At 38.8% G+C, this 21,952-nt stretch overlaps 1 protein-coding gene across 2 annotated transcripts in view; it reads right to left on the bottom strand.

Moving 5' to 3' along the window:
• The window catches only part of LOC126175312 (tRNA N6-adenosine threonylcarbamoyltransferase), an 82,870-nt gene that overhangs the window by 27,891 nt on the left and 33,027 nt on the right, over positions 1-21,952 (bottom strand). For both annotated transcript variants that reach the window (XM_049922020.1, XM_049922021.1), the window contains exon 5: positions 2,180-2,411. In XM_049922020.1, coding sequence (XP_049777977.1) covers positions 2,180-2,411 — 232 coding nt within the window. The remainder of the gene's footprint in view (positions 1-2,179; positions 2,412-21,952) is intronic.

Here is a 21,952-nt window from a genome sequence, read left to right as displayed (position 1 = left end):
TGTTGATCAGAGTACCTCAAACTATAGACTAGCCTAAAAAACCTTCATGTGCACTCCATAAGTACTCTGCTACCCGAGTAGTTGCGACTAATTATTTTTCAAAAGATTTTTGTACTACCATAAAATTATTTTCACATTCATCTTCAGATGGGGCCCACATGGAAGTTATATCTTCATTTCCACAGCATGGTGCTAGGTATTGGCTACGTGACATGAAGATAGGAAAAGCTTTAATGTATCATCATCACAAATGACAGTGATACACTGAAAAAAATGATGAAATGCAAATCTGAAGGCAAAGACATCAACTGAGGGCTACACTTAGAACTGAAAGCATGTTTATTACAGACACCAAATACACCCAGAACAGAACTGAACACATGGATGGAGAGTGCAGTTACTTATAAAAACATGAAACAGTCCAGAATATATGAACATTACAAACATAATATATTTTTAAAAAATGCCAGAAACTGTAAATATTAAATAATAAATAATTGCTAGTGGTTGGATTGAACTAGCAAGCTGTAGCAAACAAATCTAGGCTGCTAACCACTACGCTATGCTGCATGCGCAACAGCTTGCAACACTTCTCCCTCTCCTGAAGAAACGGCAACCTACTGTTTCAAAAATTCTGACTGAAGTTGACTACTACAGTACTCTGGCTCTAGACTTTGTAAGTGGTTCTCTTATGGCAAAATTGGCAGATCCTCACTTTCTGATTGTGTTGTTAGGTCCTCATTTTCTGATTGTGTTGTTACATTTTCTTCACTGTCATGAGTATTGAAGGTATCCTTCCCCATAGAAGCTCCGCGATCATTGAGTGGGTCTTCAGTTTCCTTGAATCTCCCCATCATCGATCTGGATCTCTGGACTGCAGCAGGGCTTCACACAGAAGACAAGGATGACATCTCTGTACTTTTGTCTTCTTGATAAACGATCAAAATCCTAGACTTCATATGTGATGTCCAACAAGCAATGAAGGATACAATAAGATCCAAAGTAGCATTTTAGTAACTTTTACGATAGTCATATTTTCTGCACGAGTGTAAAAATCCATACTAAGTCTCTGGGGCTTATCTCAATGGACAGTGCTTGGCCTTATAGCATTCTGTGTCTCACTCCTGGTGGCACAGGGCCCATATGTGAGCAAGCGGCCACACTTCTTTGATCCTGGTGATGAGATGTTTCGCGGGTTCATCCTGCCTCACTAAGGTGGAATCGGTGTCTTCTTTGCTGTTTCAGCTTCTCGATCATGGAGCAGAAAGAATGGTGGGATGCCAACAGTGTCTTGCTTCATTGTGCTGTAATCACTGTACCACTATTTTTTGACAATGTTAACATCAGTTTAGATCAATGTATTTGCACAACATCAATTGCTTAATACGCTCCAAACCAAAAAATTATTTCAGAGTGAAATGTGGTATCTTTTTGAGTGACAATTTTTGTACACATCAGCAGTTGCAGGATGATGGCAGATTTATAATGGCACATTTATTAGTATCCATATATTTAGAGTGAATTTGATTAATCAGTGCTCAATAGGCAATTAAAATAAAAGCTACAATGTAGATAATAACTACGAAGTAGTCACAATAAGTAAAAGAAATACTTTTTCAACACATCTCACCACATAACTCTCATCCATGGCGATAAATTACAGTTATTTCCAATTTTCTTGTCATGTAACCAGTTCTCAGCATCATGCTACAGAAATAAAGACTTAACTTCTGTGCATCCTCTCTTAAGATGGGCCAGGATTACCTATAAAGCTAATTTATGGGAATAAATAAGTATTTCAAAAAGTAACTTCACGCAGTTTTCAGTATTTACATTCACTACGGAATATCAATCAACCACAGACTTGTTGTTCTATTACTGTGATGCTATAGTTAGAATTGGTGAAGCCTTTACTCTACAGACGATTTATAATGCAAAATCAGGAATGCCCATCAGTAATTGGCCAGCATCTCACCACTTCAATTAATCCAGAAATGCTGAAATACTTTCATACCTTACTGTCAACAACAGTTTCAATTACTGGCACTGATATACTAAGGAGAGCGTCCAATGACATAACTTTCTCACACCCCTGGCAAACACACTTCACCAAAACAGAAAATTTTGCAGCTTGCAAATAAAGGTTTTAAGTTACATGCTACATGATTTCATCTCTTACCTCTGAGTGCATGTTGTCTCTTCAAAAGGTGTAATAGTTCCACTCCGAAACATTTCACAGCCTGCATGGGCAATCATTGCACCATTGTCAATGCAGAATCGTTCATCAGTGGCATACAGTGTAGCACCACGTTCTGCACACATTGTACCCATCATTTCTTGCAATCGAAGATTACATCCTACACCACCAACTATTAAAACTTCAGAAGATCCACAATGCGCCATTGCACGTTCTGCAAACATAAATAGTGAATTTATTTCAGAAACCACTGGAATTAATTCCATAGGGGCTGCTCACAGACTAATAATGACTGAATGAATAGAAAATAAATGAGGAATGTGACAAAATTAAAGCAGAGGAAGGGAAGTGTGAGGTAGAGTGCAAGTGAGAGGTTGAGAATGGAGTGTTATGCCACAAGAAGACAGATTTTTATCATTTTAAGTAAGATCACAAAATTTGTATAGAATCCAGCTGTTAAAATGAAGGAACAAGCAGTCTTGGTTAAAGTGCTAAAATTTTTTTATTATATCCCAATGACATGTTTCACCTTTATTTGGGCATCTTCAGATTGGTTGGTATTTGGTGGTGATGGGTACATGGGACACCGAATATAAAATATCCCAGCAGGTCAATGTCTCTCGTCAAATGTTTGAAAACACTGTGCAGTGTCCTTAAAGGCCCAATGCAAACTAAACAGGATCAGGCCTACAGTAAAGCTTTACATCATAAACATACCAGAGGTGTAGTGCATATTCTGGTTGCACACATTACATGTTTATGACGTAAAGCTTTATTGTAGGCCTGATCCTGTTTGGTTTCTATTGGACTGCACCACATGCCATAATAAAGGCACTGTACAGTATTTTTAAGGCTTTGACAAGGGGCATTTACCTGATCGGATATTTTATGTGTGATATCCTATATACCTATCGTTACCAAATATCAGCCAATCTGAAGATGCCTAAATAAAGGTGAAATGAATCATTGGGAAGTAATAAAAAAATTTTAACACTGCAACTAAGACCGCTTGTTTCTTTATATCACACGTACTGGTTGATGTATCAGCTCCATTATGAACTGAATTTTTTTTGCAACTATTAATGTTTTAACTGTAGTGTCTCTGAAATTGCAAAACAGTCACAGAAAATTGTCAGTACCTCAATTAACAGATGACCTATATGACTCCTATTTCCTACCTTCCGTGAATGCATATCTGTAACGCAGTAGCAAAAAAGCAGCAACTGACAAAGCGACACATATTTCAATGATCAAAAAGTGATCTATTCATTGGGGGGGGGGGGGGGGGGGGGCAAGGTTGTGTGCCACATAACCCCCATTTGTAAAACTCTCAAACAAGACTTTCAATCTGCAAATTACTGCAGGTATCGGTCAAACATGGTAAAAGTTCAGAGGTTTTTAGCTTGCTAAGTAGACAAAAACAATAAATAATATGTAAGGAAACTGATATTGACAGGCACAATCTATTGTCAAATCACACACTTACTCATCTCTGTTCATGTGGGATAGCAAGATGCATGTGAATACCTGAACACTGGTAGCAGTTACTGATTGATTCTTGCGCACAAAGAGTTAAGAACTATCATGTCATTGTTGCCTCCAAGTGCTGAGGCCTGACCATGGTGAGCAGCAATCTCGGCTGGGATGGGTAGTGGGAGGTACATGAAAGATATGTGTTGGCTTGGGAGAGGGATAGCAGGGTAGGGGTGGTGGAATATGCTGCAGTGCAACCTGTGGAAGTGTGCAGGTATGTGATGAGGACAAGATGGTGGACTGCTAGGTGTCACACTGGGAGAGCTGTGCATAGGGGAAAGGGGGAATCAAGAAAGAGAAGAGAAGAGAAGAGAAGAGAAGAGAAGCATAGCAATGGAAAGAGCTATGCACTGGAACTAGTAGTCTAAAAGATGTGAATGAGGATGGAGTGGAGCAGGAAACGAATGAAGGCAGGTGGAGAGCAGGGACTTGCAATGGTTAATCCTAATGGTGTTACAGGAACGAAGGATATGTTGCATGGAGAGTTCTCCTCTGTACAATTCAGAAAAGCTGGTGTTGGTGGGAAGAATTCAGAAGTCAGACGCTGTGGTGCACTCGAAGTGATGCACACCCTGTTCAGCAGCATGCTCAGCAACTTAGTGGTCCAGCTGTCTATTGGCCACATTCTGGCAGTTCTTAGTGATCAAGCAAACATACAATGTCACACAGTGGTAGAGCTAAGTCAGTAGGCCATAAGGCTGCTTTTAATGTGGTCCTGCTTCTGGTGAGGTATAAGATGTCTGCGATAGGACTGAAGAAGGTGGTAGTGAGAGGATGTATGGAGCCTGTCTTGCATTTAGGTCTTTTACGAGGATATGACTCAAGAGGCAGCAGTTTGCAAGCAGGGGCACAATAGAGACGCACAAGGATAAGGCACAGGCCGAGTGATTGGCAGAATGCCACTGTGGGAGGGGTGGGGATGATATTTCTCATTTCAGGACATGAGAGCTAGTTGAAATTCTGGCAGAGAAAGTGATTCAGTTGCTCCAGTCCTAGGTGTGACAGGAGACAAATCGCAGGGATCTGTTTCTAAAGAAGGTGGGGAGGGTAATTTTGGTCTGTTAAGGTCTCAGCGAGACCATCAGCATAATTGGAAAGGGACTGCCCATTACAGCAGAACTGAAACATGGATTGGCTAGACTACATGGAAGGGACTTCTCTGTGTGGAATTTGTGGCAGCTGTCAAAACGTAAGTATTTTTGGTGGTTGGTAGGTTTGATGTGTACAGAGATACAGATGAGGCCACCCACAAGGTGGAGGTCAACATCAAGGAAGGTGGCTTGTTGGACTGAGGAGGACAAGGTGAGGTGAATATGGTAGAAGGTGTTGAGGTTCTGGAGGCATGTGACAGGCTGTCCTCACCCTTGGCACAGATCTTGAAGATATCAATAACTCTGAACCAGAAGAAGAGTTTAGGATACTGGATGGTAACAAGGATTCCTCTAGATGTCCCGTGAATACATTGGCATAGAATGGTGCCATGCAAGTGCCCATGGTTGCTCTACATTTTTGGTAACTTCGGCTTCTTTGATTAAGAGCTTAGTTTTGAAGGAATTTGAAGAAAAAAAAGAAGTGTTTGAAATTTTTGGTACTTTCACTCGAAAAATATTTTACGACACCACAAAGGAAGGTTGAGTGGCGCGACAAGATACTAATAGTATCACCCTGTATCAAGATATATTAATTATGTATGTACTACAATGTATAGTCTTTTACGTAAACAACTGGAATTATATAAGTGAACTCAGACTTTTTAGTTATTTTTCCCCACAAACTTTATTTGCATGGTCTACTTTGATGAAATGAATTTTGAAACTACTGTTCACATTTATCGATTACATATTCAAACAAATTTGGTAGAAAGTAGTATCATTTAAAAAATACAAATAGTTACTGAAATTGAGATATTTACAATTGAGCTGTCCATTCCTGCATGTAGTTCCATCACATCTAGAAAGACTTTTAATGATTCATATCTGCGCACCATTTTCTTTCTGTGTTAGACACTGAGCCGCCTTTTTTTCGTGTTCGCAATGAACTGCAATTCTCAGATTTTTAATCTTCTTCCTCACAGCTTTCTCATTAACTTAATATTTTGAAGCGAGATTCCGTATAACATCTCTTTTCATTACATTATTTTTATAATTACTTTCACGTACATTCAACAAAACGTCAGCTTTTCTGTAGTCCTCTATGAACCGTAAATACTTCTTGTTTGACCACTCCATATTTTTAAATTTACTGTTGCCATAAAGAAAATGTAGCATACCAACCCACTGACCTTGGGAGCTAGCTACGGCACACTGGGGCAGCTTGCGACATGATGCACGGTGCTGTCTATGCTGCACGATTCATGTGACAATGTGAGTCATGTAGCATGCGACACTGTTGCATGCCACAATGTTGCAAGATGTTGCCTCAGAATAAATGGTGCTTCAGCTTGTTCAGTTCTCTTTATTCCTGTGTGTCACAGAGCTCGGCAGAATACTATCTCCCTCCCATTCTGACACTGTAGAAGTCAAATGTCCTGCATATTAGGCATTTATTTCTGCTGGATACATATGTTCAGGAGAGTTGGAAGCATCATGGAAAGTGAATACTGGAATTTGTATTATTACTTTCTGGTACATTACTCATTAATTGTTTTGTTACTGACAATAAAAATCAGTTTCAGCTGAACTGTGATTTTTCCAAATCTCAATACAAGATCACAAAACGTTTTTCATATGGACTTTGCATCTTTTTTATTTCAAGAGTGGTGTAATGTACTCTGATGCAAAGATATTCAAGAAGTTTCCATTGAACTAAAGCAAGAAATGGGGATCCCTGTGATGGGCATATTTCTGCTGTTTTGGTGATTAACACATGCACACACAAACACATATGCATAATACAATGATTAAGTTCTGTGACTGGATTCACAGCAGCAGTGTGGTGCACTAAAGCACTGCTGCTAATCTCAGTCCTGCCAAACATATATATTTAAAAATTTGAGAACTGTTCCACTGAGGCAGTCCAGAAATCAGTTACAGGGAAGCCAGGAAGCATTCCCTCAGTATTTGAAAGACAATAACAGTACAAGCTGACCTCAAGGCACCTTGTGACAAACATAGTTACACTCAGGGCTATGTGACCTGCAGCATGCTGAGACACAGCCAACAGGAAGGAGTCTCCAGACATGACCAAATATGGTAATGGAAGAACACTACATACATGAACTGCAACTCAGAGTGTTCTGGAAGCACATAAGAAGGAGCACACTGGTACACAAATAGTAGACGTAGGACACCCCAGTCTAAGTCGACACAGTCTCTGTCACACATGTCAGCAGACATCAGACTTAGATTATTTGACTACCCTCAGCACAAGCTATTGCTACAGAGATAGGTTTTCAGAGCAGCAGATGGGCAACTGATGAGAAGTCACATTAGGAAATAGTGCCAGAGGAGTCTCCAAATGTTATTAGCAAGAGGGTGGACTTAGAATTTCCACCCTGATTCTTTATTTATCCTCATAGAGTTCCATACTCTGCACCACTTACAGCTTGTACCTAGCAGCTGTTGGAGTTCTACAAGCAGCCCATGCAATCTTCCACTCATCAAGTATTCGCCTGAGGGAAGAACCCTGTTACTATAGCTGTGTGTCCTTCGCACTCGCTCTCAGAACACAACAGCGCTGTGATATGGTACCTAGTCAGTTTTTCGTCCGTGCAAGAGAAAGCTGCGTGTGTGCACTGTAAGCAGAACTACAGTAGTTGTGATGGTGATTTGACTGCTATGTGAGAATTCTAGTATGTTGCAGCTGAGACAATGGACATACATCAAGTTCTGATATAAATTAAGCAAAACTGGTACTGAAATGTTTCAAATGATGCAGGACATCTACAGCAATGATGCATTAAGTTGCTGTGTTGTATTTAGGTGGCAGCAACATTTTTCGCAAGGGAGAAACAGTATGGAGAATAATGAGCGTACTGCTCAGTCACAAATGGTTCGAACTGACACACAAGACTGAAGATGTTGCAATGTCGGTATGTGCCAACCGCTCTCATCTTGCAGCAGCAGTAGAGCTACGCACTGTACGTTCTACAAATTTCTGACTGTGGCCTGAACATCTCATGTCTTACCTAGCAGGGTGTAGCACACATCCTGACGCAAAACCAATATGATGATTTGTGGGGACCTGATCGGTAGTGCTGATGATGAGCCAACATTTTTCAACTGGATCATAAATGGAGATGAATCATGGTGTTTCCTGTACAATCCGCAACTGAAGTTAGTATCTGCCACCTGGAAAAAGTCAGTATCAGCACGACAGAAGACAACAACAAAACAGGTCAAAAGGCAAGGTGATGCTTGAAGTTTTTTTTTTCTTTTTTTTTTTTTTCCAGGTGGAACTGTTCACACTTTCCTCCCAGATAGTGCAACAGTAATCAACCTACTACAAAGAGACGCTTGGCCATTTACATGATTTAATTCATCGTAAGCATTTTGAATTTTGGTGTGGGAAAAACCGGCTGTTGCTACACAACACCCCTGCACGCTGCTCTGTCCTCATCCAAGAGGAACTTGTGACACCATTTTGTCACAGCCTCTGTACTCACCCTTTCTCACACCGTACAAATTTGGTTTCTTTCCCCGTATGAAAGCACTCATACAAGAGAGTGGATTTCATTTGGCTGAAGAGATCACACAACTCCTACCAAAATGTCAGCCATGCTTCCAGGAGCTACACAGACATTGGCAGCACATATAGCAGCTGACAGGAACTTTTTTGAGGGAAGATGTGTGTTTTTTTAAGTGTGCACCAGGGACATATGGCCTTCAGGGTGGGGGGATTAGAAAATAAATAGAAAATGTACACCATGTTTTGTGGCACCTTGTTGAGATGCAGGTTTTTGTGGGTGTCTATGCTCCATGTGTCAATATCAAAACTTAATGATTGCAGCATATGTACATACTACTGTCTTTTATATTTCCTTTATTTAATTTTGTGGTTTTCATATGTGAACATGTAATGAAAAACTATTAAGTAAATTTGTAATGTAATTTGAGATGTAATATTATTTTGAATGTACATATGTATATTGTATTTGTATTTCTGGAAGTTTCAGCCCAGTAGGAATATTTTATCAGAGTAACAAAAATTGTGAGAGGAAGAGACAGTTGACGAGCAGTATACTTCATGGCAGGACTCAACTCTGTTAAAGGTGTCAGGCACAGGTGCAGAATGAACTTGCAAAAAATTCATTAGGATATCAGGGGCAGTGCCGTGAGAATGTTGTTATTTCACAAGACGAGCAGAACTTGCAACATTCTGGAAGACAATTGCTGCACCACTGTTGCTATTATTTGCAAATATTTCAGGAAGAAAATTTTATTTTCAAGACTGATGCAGAAGAGGAAGGGCAGGTGGGGAAGATGTCTGGGAACAGCCAAGAACAGTGAGAAAAAGAAGATTTATTTTCAAGGTCACTGCAGAAGGCATCGGTAGGAAAAACAAACTCCAGATGTTTACAACATTCTAGAACCAGCAGCATGACACAGAGAGTAGAATTACACCATAATTTATTAGAGCAGTGAAGTCTATTTCCCATGTCTGTTAAGACAAAACAGAGGCTGTAAATTCTATTGTAGTACAGACGTCGAGTGGAAACTGTACGAGATTGTTCTGTGCATAAACTATGCATTGTTTCCAAAAGTATGAAGGCCTAAGCTTTCAACAATCTGGCTTTGAGTGAATTAATAAATGGACGATCTGCCAGCTGGACTCAGTTACTACACAGTTATCATTGTTGTAAACTTAAAAACTGTGTCTACAAAATTCACTAACCTGACATATCCCACCCCACTTGCAAACAGTTAATAGTTCAGTTGGAGCGTCATTTGCTATTTAACAGCATGTAGGGGCAGCCACCAAGTTTTATTCCAGTTTTGGTAATTAATTTTTAAGATTACAGTGATTGTCATTGCTATCTTTCAGCAGGTCAGGAGAAACTGTTCCAGAGGCCTTCCTTTGTGGCAGCACTTACACTAGAGTAGACATGTGAACAACCTACCAACATCTTTGTGTATATAACATAAAAACAGAATCTTTATTCAAATAATAAGCAAACATGGACAAATTAAAAGAACAGTGATAGCAACTCCTGTACTAAATAACTGAAAGCGTTACGCTGAATATCAATTACATTAGCAGCACATAAATTTCTCTCGCAGTGTAAACTTAACAATCAGATGATATAACAGAGTGGTGCTGGCATTGGAGTTCATGCAAAGTATACTGTGACTTTTCCACAACCATCCCCCATTTTTCATTGGAGGAAAATTTTTCTTAAATACGTTGCAAGGAAGTTGTACATGAGTTCATTTGGTTGTTATTGCTCCCAAATAATACACTCATCCTGCTGAAACTGTTGTTATGGATTAAATTGGACAACATTATGCACACAACAACAGCAACATATTTGAAGGCCAATCCAGGCAGAGCCCTACTTGCCCAAGTAAGCCTTATACAATACAGATGCATAAAGTGCTCCAGAGATTGTACACTAATAACCATTTCATGAAATGTACTTGCAGTTGCATTACGGACTACCACCAGCTGCATAATGGAATGACAACAATGAAAATTTGTGCCGACTGGGATTTGAACTCTGACTTCCCACTTTTCGCGAGCACTCACCTTAATCGTTTGGCTATCTGGACACAATTCATGGCCATACCCAATTTTCCATATGTCATCAACCACGTGTATCCAAACTGTACTCGTACATCCACTATGTATATTCCTGTACAGGGGAGACATTTTGCTTGAAAGTCACTTGCCCAGTGTCGGCGGATAAATATGATATTGCACTGCCTGTGTTATTCAGCTCAACAGCCACCCACTCAATGAGCACATAGCACACCCTGAGGTTGAGGAGTTTTATTTAAAGAAGTTTGTCACATCCTCAAAAAACCGGATAGTAAAGCCAAGATCCCTACACTCTGTAACACACATGTCCCATTGTCCTGCCACATTACTGCTGCTGAAGCATGCATACAGCGTACAGTTACAGAAGATTGGGAGCGCTCACCAGTTCTCAGTTTGGGACTCTCATATTTGCCAAATCCACATCCAACCAAATGCTGATTTCTCACAAGTGCTCACCATTTGGCACACATGGCTTACTGTATGCCAGGGATGTGGTCAGCTTTATTTTCCAGAATATGAAAGTACTACCTTTCATCCATGAAGCATGTCACCTAAAAATGCAATGCTAGTTTAAATGACTGAGTATAGGATTAGTTGGAAAAACAAAACAAAAATCAATACCGAATTATTTCCTTTGCAATGGATTGATTTATATTTTAGAACACACAAAAATTTCCAACAACCTCCTGTCAGATATGCTACAGGGAAGAAACAGGGTTCAGCACATAAAACTTTACAATTTTTTGGGAGTGTACCTCCCCAAGTGACTCAAAATGCATTTTACTTCCTTTACATACAGCTTATGTAATATTGTAATCATTATGATAAAATTAGAGAAAGTCAAACGACAGTCTTTTTTCCACACACCACCCACATATGGAAAATCAAAGACGTACATGATTTTGGTAGATTGTATACATACCATAATACGCTACACAGTGATTTTCCTTACACTGAAGCTAATAACTGATTAGAACATTACTCATTTCACAATACTGTTTGCAAAATTGCATTCATAGTAAGGAAATGTAATAATATAGTGAAGCTAAAGTGTTTCGTAGACACAGTTGTTCAGTAGATAAGTGTCAGATCACGACAAATGTATGATCCACAGCTCAACCTGTAATTTTTTTTCTATCAAATATTATACTTAATCTCTGACAGTAATTTGAATGAGTGAAAAATGTCAAACTATATAATGGCACAGATTCCACACTAAGCTGTGGTCATCTAACAGAGTGAGCTTGTTCACAATTTGGAGGTAGGCAAGACCATGCAAGGTTCAACACGGCAGTTTCTCCATGGTCAATCAATCACTACAGTGTTAGAAACAACCATCGATTTAATAATCTTTTTCCATTACTTACACAAAAATCATAATTACAAAAACAAAAATGTTAATTTCAGCAAATGGTGCATCTCCAGTAAAAAATGAAACCATGAAACCACAGTTTTTCTCAAACTGCATCTGTGTGAAGGAAAGACTGACTAGTCAAATACTGGAAGAAAAGCAGCTAGCATCTGTTCCACCCCTCATACTGATCTACAAAACAAAAATCAGGATACTGAAATGTTGGATCCATACAGGCTATTATTTGAAATAAGCATCAACTGAAATCATATTGTATAAAGCAGAACAATCTGTTAATCCAAACAATGCATTGTGCTTTGTTTATGCACTAATGGGGATTTCAACTACAGACTTTTCCACATATCTTCAAGTGCTACAAAATCATACAATAATGTACACCAATGTTATTGTTCACTTCATTTATAGTTTGCCGAGAGTAAAGAATACTGATGTGTAAGTATGCAATTATCATATGGCTAACACATGCCTATAGTTCTCTTCATAAGTAGGTCAAAGAAGGAAGGAAGGAAGGAAGATCAGGGGTTGTTATACCATTAATCAGAAGATCACTTAATATGGAGGAACTCAGGATGGCAAACGAAATTAGGCTTGCACATTTTAAAAACAGCATCCCAGCATTCTCCTCAAGTAACTTACAGAAACCAAAGGAAACCTAATTTTGGACTGCACCGTGGGTGGCTCTCCCTAATGTGAATGTCATCTCACTCAGTGGCCAGACTACTGTATTTACTCGAATCTAAGCCGCACTTTTTTCCGGTTTTTGTAATCCAAAAAACCATCTGCAGCTTAGAATCGAGTGCAAAGCAAGCGGAAGTTCTGAAAAATGTTGGTGGGTGCCACCACAACTAACTTCTGCCGTCGAATATATGTAGCGCTACACAGGCATGCTTTGTAGGCACAAAGATAAATACTGGCACCAAATCCTCTGCATCAGTAAATAAATTTAAAAAAAGGTGGAAGACGAGCTTTTTTCTCCGCCCCGCGTTTCGACCACTGCATTTTCATACATTATCCAACGAAGTAAATACAAATTCCGTATTGTTCATCTTCCAATGTAGCAACATTTCCACGTACTACGAAAATCCGACTGGCAAGACTGTTTGGGATGTTTGTCAATATGACCAACTCTACTTTCTGAATTTTTTCCTACCTCTGAGAAGAGATGGTTGCTGATAGGAACTTTTATGAATTGTGTATCACATGCAGTATACTCTTCACCATAAGAATAATACGGATATAAACATTTTGCCATGTATTGTTCCGTGTTTACTGCTATCTCATTTAAATCCTGTCTGCCTAATAAACTACGAAACTAGAGTGAAACAATAGCAAACGCGGAAGAATATACATATCATGTCATGTTTATATTCGTATTATTCTTATGCCTAATAGTGATACAGTCAGAATTGAATCACAGCAATTGACTAGATTTTTAAATCTAAGATGACTAATTTCTGTGCAGAATGTAATGTACTAAAGAGGCGCCTGCAAAGATTTTCAAACAGAGAAAAATTTTCGCTAAACTCTCGTCCAGAACATCATCTATCATACGCAGTCTATTATTTGGTTCTTGTTGATCATTATCAAAGAAAGCAGCAGTGTAAGTAACAACAAATAGCAGTCTCTTGTTTCGCTAATGAGACAATTCCTCTCTCTCTTTTTTTTTTTTTAACTGTAAGTGGTGGTAGCGCGCACAAAAGCAAGCCATGCCGCGAGCGGTGATAGGCCGTAAACACGCACTATCAGAATGCGACAAACAATGCATGACACAGTACAGTAACGAATTTTCAGCTTAGAGTGACGTAAATACCTATAACAAATAAAATGGCGCTTATCAGATCAAAGAAAAATAAGCAATCGATTCAAACCAGACGAAGCACGTGAAAAAGGAAGGGTACCCTATAAATATGGACGGAGCGCCTGAGGCACAGCAATGGCTAAGCTTAACTGCTAAGCTTATGCCTCGAACCAAACTACTGTAGCTGTATCGTCATTCATTCGACCTAAATTGTGTCTCATATTACAATGGACCAACTTCATTTCGATTTGGAGATGAGGCCTAAAACTTTTCTCTCCCCTTGAATTTCGAGTCTCAAATTTCAGGTGCGGCTTAAATTCGGGAATTTTTTTTCCCTTGATTTCGAGTCTCATTTTTCAGGTGCGGCTTAGATTCGAGTGCAGCTTAGATTCGAGTAAATACGGAAAACCTATGCAATCATTGTCAGCACCCATAAAAAGAACAATCACCAATGTCAAACAAGCCAAAAGGCAAGAAATTTGTAAAACCTTGATCTGTAAACTGTTCAACAATATATTCTCACTATTTGGCTTACTGTTATTCTTGCTCATAACAGTTAACTTTAAGCAAGTACATTAGAAAGAAAGGAGCTAAAACCAGCTGTTTGCTCTTCAGTTATATTAAGTAGCTGTTGTGGATCTCATATTCATAGTTTAACCCATCAACAGTCCTAAACAAGCTTGGATCAGGGTCCATTGTGGTGCTGCCATTGTATTACACAAATCTGATTCGGGCAGGCCTATTGCCTTGCCATGTGTGGTCTCCAAACTGGGTTCATGCTGCTTGGAAGCAATGACCCGCATACCCTACAAACACCACTCAAGCCCATGGTCGAAACATTTGGAAGGCTCTTAAAAATGTATTTACCGTTGTATATCAGCCGCAGGGATCACAGTACTTAGTTCAAGCATCATTTAACAAATGTTACCATTGTTTCTGTTGGGTGAAACTATTTCGCCAGGTTCGAGACGCACTGTTCAGACAGAAGTAAACATGTCAAACCATGCATCATCCTCAGACATTGGAAAATTATTTAATGAAAGTAGTAATGTGTAGTCCAGTGATTGCTTTTCAAGCAGTAGAGAAGACAACAATGATGAGGACTTTAATGAAAGTGACACAGAAACATCAATTGGCAAAGTACTGAAGTACTGACTGCTGACAGGGATTCTACAAGAACTTAGTCTGTTAACTGTAGGTCAGTTAAGAGTACATTTACATTTACAGGGATACCAGGCATAAAAATTTAATTTGCATATCTTACAAAACCACTTGATATTTTCACTCTTTTACAATAAATTATTAACAATGGTAACTAATGAGACAACGATTATGCTGCAGTCTGTGTGGCACATTCAAACAACCATTAGGTATCCTCAAATGTGTACCAATGAACAAAGGAGAATTGTATTCTTTCTTCACCATGTTATTCCTACAGACTAAGCTCAGAACACCTACATCTAAATGATTATTCTGCAATTCACAATTAAGTGTCTGGCACAGAAATCCAATTCTGGAATTAATTACTCAAGGAAGAAAATTCTTGAAAAACAGATTTTCCAAAGAGAACCATCACAAGTTGGATATAATCTTCCATTAATTTTCTTCTTTTAAATGATGACAGTTTTTATTCAGAAGACTATGGTACTCATGCTGCACTATACAATCGAAACCTTTGATTGCCCACCTACAGCAAAATTTTGAATAGACATACATTTGCAAACAATTATCTTTTGAAGAGTCCCTTTTGCTGTGGAGCAGGCAGCTCTCTGTAAGACAGTTTATACCAATGAAATGTGCTCATTTCTGTACGAAATAATTTTGCTTATGCAAACCAAATAGTGGCTATTTATACCACTTTATAATATACACAGGAAAAAGACCCCGAATTTGAGCCACAATATAATGAATATCCTCTGGCAAATAAAATTGTTTCATGTTTGCTTGAAGGATATTTTGACAAAGGGTATACAGTTTTTACTAACAGATTTTATACTAGTCTCCGGACATTTTATTTCCTTGTCTTTAAAAACATTGAGTGCATCGGCACAGTTATGAACAACAGGAAGGATATACCAGGTGCTCAAGGCAAAACTCAAGAAAGGTGAAGTTTTGACTTCTAGCAGAGGTGGGGGTGGGGGAATTGATGGCAGTGTGATAAGACATGAAAAACATTTACACACTTTCTAGTATTTACAGTAATGAACTACAACGAACTGAGGGAAAGGAAACATTGAAAATGAAGGCAGTAGTTATCCTCAAATACAAAGACAAAATGTATGGTGTTGATTTAGTTAACCAGTATGTGACAAGTTCTACAGCAACAAGAAAACATCTCTCTCAATATTACATAATGGAATTTTGCCGCCTGATGGGACGTTGCAGCTGTAAATTCATACTTGTACAAGCAACTCTGTGGAGGAGACTTTATCTCCAAACTCAGCTTATTGAGAGGTTAGGTGAAAAATATATTGCATTTGTGAACTCTTCTCAGTTAAAAAATATATATATATATATATATATATATATATATAGGGTGCCCTTTGTCCTATGTCAGCCCCAACACATCTGCTGGGAGGATGTTTTTCTAAACACACTCCCCCTACAGAGAAGAAACAGGTGCTGATGATATACTACTGAGTCTACTGGAACAAAAAGATATCAATGGAAAGAAAATAACAAGAGGAGCACATTGCGAAGAGTATGGTGTTGGACTACCCGCAACACCTTCTTTCGGATTATGCCATAGAAAAAAAATAATTTCTAAATAAATATTTTGCAAGAAAATTGTGTGTGCATTAACTCCACATTCCTGGGACTGTCAAAATAAATCAAAAAGTAAAACCAAACAATGAAAAATCCAACACTGAATAATGACAATATTATGGAAAGGCTAGACTGCTCCTCACCATATAGCGGAGATGCTGAGTCACAGATAAGCAGAACAAATAGACTATCAAACAAGTAAGCTTTCGGCCAAAAAGGCCTCCTTCCGAATTAGACAACGCACCCACACACAATTGGTTGGTTGGTTGTTTGGAGGAAGAGACCAAACATCGAGGTCATCAGTCTCATCGGTTTAGGGAAGGATGGGGAAGGAATTCGGCCATGCCCTTTCAGAGGAACCATCCCAGCATTTGCCTGGAGCGATGTAGGGAAATCACGGAAAACCTAAATCAGGATGACCGGACGCGGGACTGAACCGTCGTCCTCCCGAATGCGAGTCCAGTGTGCTAACCACTGTGCCACCCCGCTCGGTCACACACAATTCTTACTTGTTTGAAAGCCTTTTTGTTGTGCCTATCTGTGACTCAATCTCTCTGCAATATGGCGGATAGTAATCTATCCTTGCGGATAGTAATCTATCCTTTTCATAACATTGTCATTAAATCAATAATAATTTGCTTATTTTCATAATACACATAACTGTTCCCAAAAGCTTCAAATTGTTGGCAAATTACAATCGAAGCAATCACGCGACTTAAGAAAAGTATGCCAACCTATAGCAGATCATACCTCATCGCAAGATAGCACCAAGAGGGACAGAAATATTTACACGAGTGGGAACAGATTGACAATGGCCACTATTTGCTGCAGGAAACAGCCTTGTCAAGGGGTTAATATTTATTTGATTAAGAAGGAATTTTTCAAAGAAAATAGTTACTTACATCTGAAAACACTGAGTCCTGTTTACAATACATTGTACTAATCGTCATGCAGTTCTACAAAGGAGCTGTCAATTTGCCAAGTAGCTACAAAACTTGTCTATCGCTGAGTCTAGATATTACTGTCAATAGTAAAAGCCATTAAGGAGAAAATGTACTAAAAAGTGAGTGTAAGTAATCGCTGATCCTTTAAGTAATTTCTGGAAAATATGTGGTTATATACTCATATTTTACACTATCCTTTACTGTTCACTTCTTTTGAATAAATACTTCATGTACTTTAGGTGCACTATCCAATAAGAATATTTAATAAAACAAAAAGTTATAAAACGAAATATGAGCCATACCATACATTTCTTTAAGTCAAGACAATAAGAGACACTTCTAACAGGAAAACATGCTAAACAGAACTCTGACTAGTTTATATGTGAGTTTTCATTTTCACTTCTTATGCAGGGAGATCTCACATAATTTCACACAACTGTCCATTAAAATTGCTACACCACAAAGATGACGTGCTACAGACGTGAAATTTAACCAACAGGAAGAAGGTGCTGAGATATGCAAATGATTAGCTTTTCAGAGCATTCACACAAGGTTGGCGCTGGTGGCGGCACCTACAATGTGCTGACATGAGGAAAGTTTCCAACCGATTTCTCATGCACAAACAGCAGTTGACCGGCGTTGCCTGGTGAAACGTCATTGTGATGCCTCGTCTAAGGAGGAGAAATGCGTACCATCACGTTTCCGACTTCGATAAAGGTCGGATTGTATCCTATCACGATTGCGGTTTATCCTATCGCGACATTGATGCTCGCGTTGGTCGAGATCCAATGACAGTTAGCGGAATACGGAATCAGTGGGTTCAGGAGGGTAATACAGAATGCTGTGCTGGATCCCAAGGGCCTCGTATCACTAGCAGTCGAGATGACAGGCATCTTATCCGCAAGGCTGTAATGGATCGTGCAGCCATGTTTCAATCCCTGAGTCAACATAATCATCATGATGGTCGCATCCGTGTTTGGCGACATCGCAGTGAACACACATTGGAAGCGTGTATTCATCATCGCCACACTGGCGTATCACCGGGCGTGATGGTATGGGGTGCCATGGGTTACACGTCTCGGTCACCTCTTGTTCGCATTGACGGCACTTTGAACAGTGGCCGTTACATTTCAGATGTGTTACAACACGTGGCTGTACCCTTCATTCGATCCCTGTGAAGCCCTACATTTCAGCAGAATAATGCACGACCGCATGCTGCTGGTCCTGTACGGGCCTTTCTGGATACAGAAAATGGTCGACTACTGCCCTGGCCAGCACATTCTCCAGATCTCTCACCAATTGAAAACATCTGGTCAATGGTGGACGAGCAACTGGCTCATCACAATATGCCAGTCACTACTCTTGATGAACTGTGGTATCGTGCTGAAGCTGCATGGGCAGCTGTACCTGTACACGCCATCCAAGCTCTGTTTGACTCAATGCCCAGGCGTATCAAGGCAGTTATTACGGCCAGAGGTGGTTGTTCTGGGTACTAATTTCTCAGGATCTATGCACCCAAATTGCGTTAAAATTTAATCACATGTCAGTTCTAGTATAATATATTCGTCCAATGAATACTTGTTTATCATCTGCATTTCTTCTTGGGGTACCAATTTTAATGGCCAGTAGTGTACTTACAGTTACTCATTTAATGTGTGAAAGTGCTAGCAGGTCTTTTTTGTATGTCTGAAATTACATATTACAACTTTTTGTATGATTAAGATGTAAACTGCTCGATGTGGAATAGTTGTAGGTCTGTTCAGCCATAACTGATTGTAAGTTGTGTGCGGTACGACCGAGCTTGGATTTCTGATTCGTATGCAACACCGCAATTTTTGAGCCCTCTTTTGCAATCAACAGAAGATCACTTATGTACCACATACCAATTTTTGTAAAACAGCAACAGCAAGCATTATGACCGTCCATTTTATTGTGATGTTACTTTCATTCCTGCAACAGGCTGCCTACGGGACCCTATGTTTTCTGTTAAAACTCCATCCACACAAAAGGATTATTATTAATGGCCTAACCTTTAATATTACTGAGTATGATTTTCTGATATACACAAAGCTTTGGCGAGATCACAGATTAACTAACAAGAACAGTTTCTCTCTGCCAGGACATAATTTGTGTGGTCCTGTACAACTTGCTCTGTCCAGATTCTTTAACAAAAGATAAAATGAAAAGTAATTAAAAATTAAATTTAACAAAATTAACTAAAAACTTAAATCAATATTCTATTATAGACCACCTTCTCCAAAACTGTAAAGATTGGAAGGAGTGAAACTGGTTGGAAATTAAAAGTGGTTTGCTTGTATCAGTTATGCTGATGGATGTTCCTACAGCATACAGTATTATTTAAGCATGCCAGAAAAAAAATGCCCCTAGTCAATGATTGATTACAAAGATAACTCAAGGGTGGTCATGGAACGTCAGCACATATTTGATATTTTGCCAGAAAAACCACTACAGCCATCAGAACTACTAATTATTATTAACCAGATAAATATTTTGTAATCTCCTCATGGCTTCTATTTTTTAAATTAAAGTCTGTTTAAGATGTATGTAGTATCTTCAGAATTAAATCCAAAGCATCTGTGTTGTGGGGTGAAATGTCTGCTGTCACAGTGAGGAAGCACTAAATGAATTTGATGGCAAATGATTAGAATGTGTTACCAATTTTGTTAGAGTTATTTTATGGCAGCTCAATCTCATTTGTACAGCTATTTTTGTTTGTTTCTTTCTTTTTTAATAATTTTCCATTTTTTCTTCTTCCTTTGACTGTTATTTTTTTAGCACAATATATGTGTATCAGCATTTTAATATCAGACAGCAGGATTTTATATAGCACTGGTGATAATGGAATCTTAATTATGGCTTATCCTCTGAATTAGGTAGAGTTCTCTTTCTCTAGTACAAGAAACATTTTATTCCAGGGGTTATCCATCTCTTATCCTTGGTTCTGTTCAATTTTATATTATTTTAACGGAAAAATACACCTCAAAGGAGTATGTTACAGAGAGAGTTAAATATTCCACCTACACTGTCTGCTTTATAAAGCTCCTTCCAGCCTTCTTCCCATTATTTCTTTCCAAATACAGAGATTGAATGAATGCTTATGACTCTGTGGTAAGATATTTTTCTATAAATTTTTACTTAACTGGTCAGCAAATTTTATTGCTTACTTTGACCATCATGGTCACATAATTAACTGACTAATGGTTTTTACACTTAAGTTATTGCAGCATTTTTTTAAATGACATCATCTTCACCATTGACTGTAGAAATTATTTATTTCACAATTGCTGTTTTGGTCTTTCAGCCATTTTCAAGTGGTACTGCAAAAGATTTTGCTTCAGCATGTCAGACTTTAAAATCCTCTGATACATACACATGTCATCATCAAAACTAAGCTTTTTCACATTAGAAGTATAGTAATATCAAACAAGCACGAAGCTCCGTATATTGTGAAATAATATAAATTACGTGAATTACCATTGTTAACATCCTTCACATAAATTGCTACAAATCAATGCTCACTCGCAACTGTGAAACAAATCATTTCTACAGTCAGTGATGAATACACAGCTTTGAACCTCAACCATGGGAAGTTAACCAAACTGTCAGCAGCTGTAGAACCATTCTTCAATTCTCAAAGGGAATTTTATTGTGCAATATAATCCAAAGCTGGACATCAATAACTCTTAAGTGCACTTGATCAGTATGCTCACTATAAACACCATCTGACAGAAAATCAACATTACAGCTCCACAAACAATTATTTTCCAGCAAAATCTGCACAATGTTAATAAAAATGTGTCTAGCTGCTAATGATATCGCCTGCTCATACTCCATGCTGTCAGTAGTACAAGCTTGTGTGTTGTCTGATAACACTATTGTTACAGTATTCAAGGAGTTCTTCAACACAACATAAATTACCTTAAGGGCCTGAATACATAGCACACTCCGTTTTCCCTTATTGGTTCTACAATAGTCTGAAATTAGCTTGTGTCTATGGAGATGAATCTGTTCCATTTCAGCATTTTCCACATGGTGTTTTTTTCCCCCCCTCCCACAGCTGTGGATAATCTGCAGTAATTTGCTTAGTAAGTAGCTTTTTTTTAATGTGGTGCCACAGAAGACTGGAAGATTAGATGAATAGATCACACAACTAACGAGGAGATGCTGAATAGAACTGGGGAAACAAGACGTTTGTCACACAACTTGACTAAAAGAAGAGAACGGCTGATAATGACACATTCTGAGATATCAAGGAATTACTAATTTAGTACTGGAGGGAAGTGCGCAAACGTGTGCACGTGTGTGTGTAGGGGGGGGGGGGGGGGGGGGGGAGTAGACAGAGACCAAGAGATGAATACAGTAAGCAGATTCAGAAGGATGTAGGTTGCAGTAGTTATTTGGAAATGAAGAGGCTTGTACATGGTAGAGTAGCCTGGAGAGCTGCATCAAACCAGTCTTTGGAATGAAGACCGCCACCACCACCCCAACAACAACAACAAGTAGCTGTTTCAAATGTAACCATACATATTTTTCTGCACCTTTGTTTATCATTAGTCATCATCCTTAAAAAGGGCCTAAAACACACTTTGTAAACCACTAGGGTAGGATAGATACTGCTTTGGTTA

This window comes from Schistocerca cancellata, chromosome 3 (genome assembly GCF_023864275.1).
Source record: "Schistocerca cancellata isolate TAMUIC-IGC-003103 chromosome 3, iqSchCanc2.1, whole genome shotgun sequence".
Lineage (NCBI taxonomy): Eukaryota > Metazoa > Arthropoda > Insecta > Orthoptera > Acrididae > Schistocerca > Schistocerca cancellata.
Note: the sequence above shows the minus strand (reverse complement) of the source record. Positions and strands in the feature narration are given on the sequence as shown.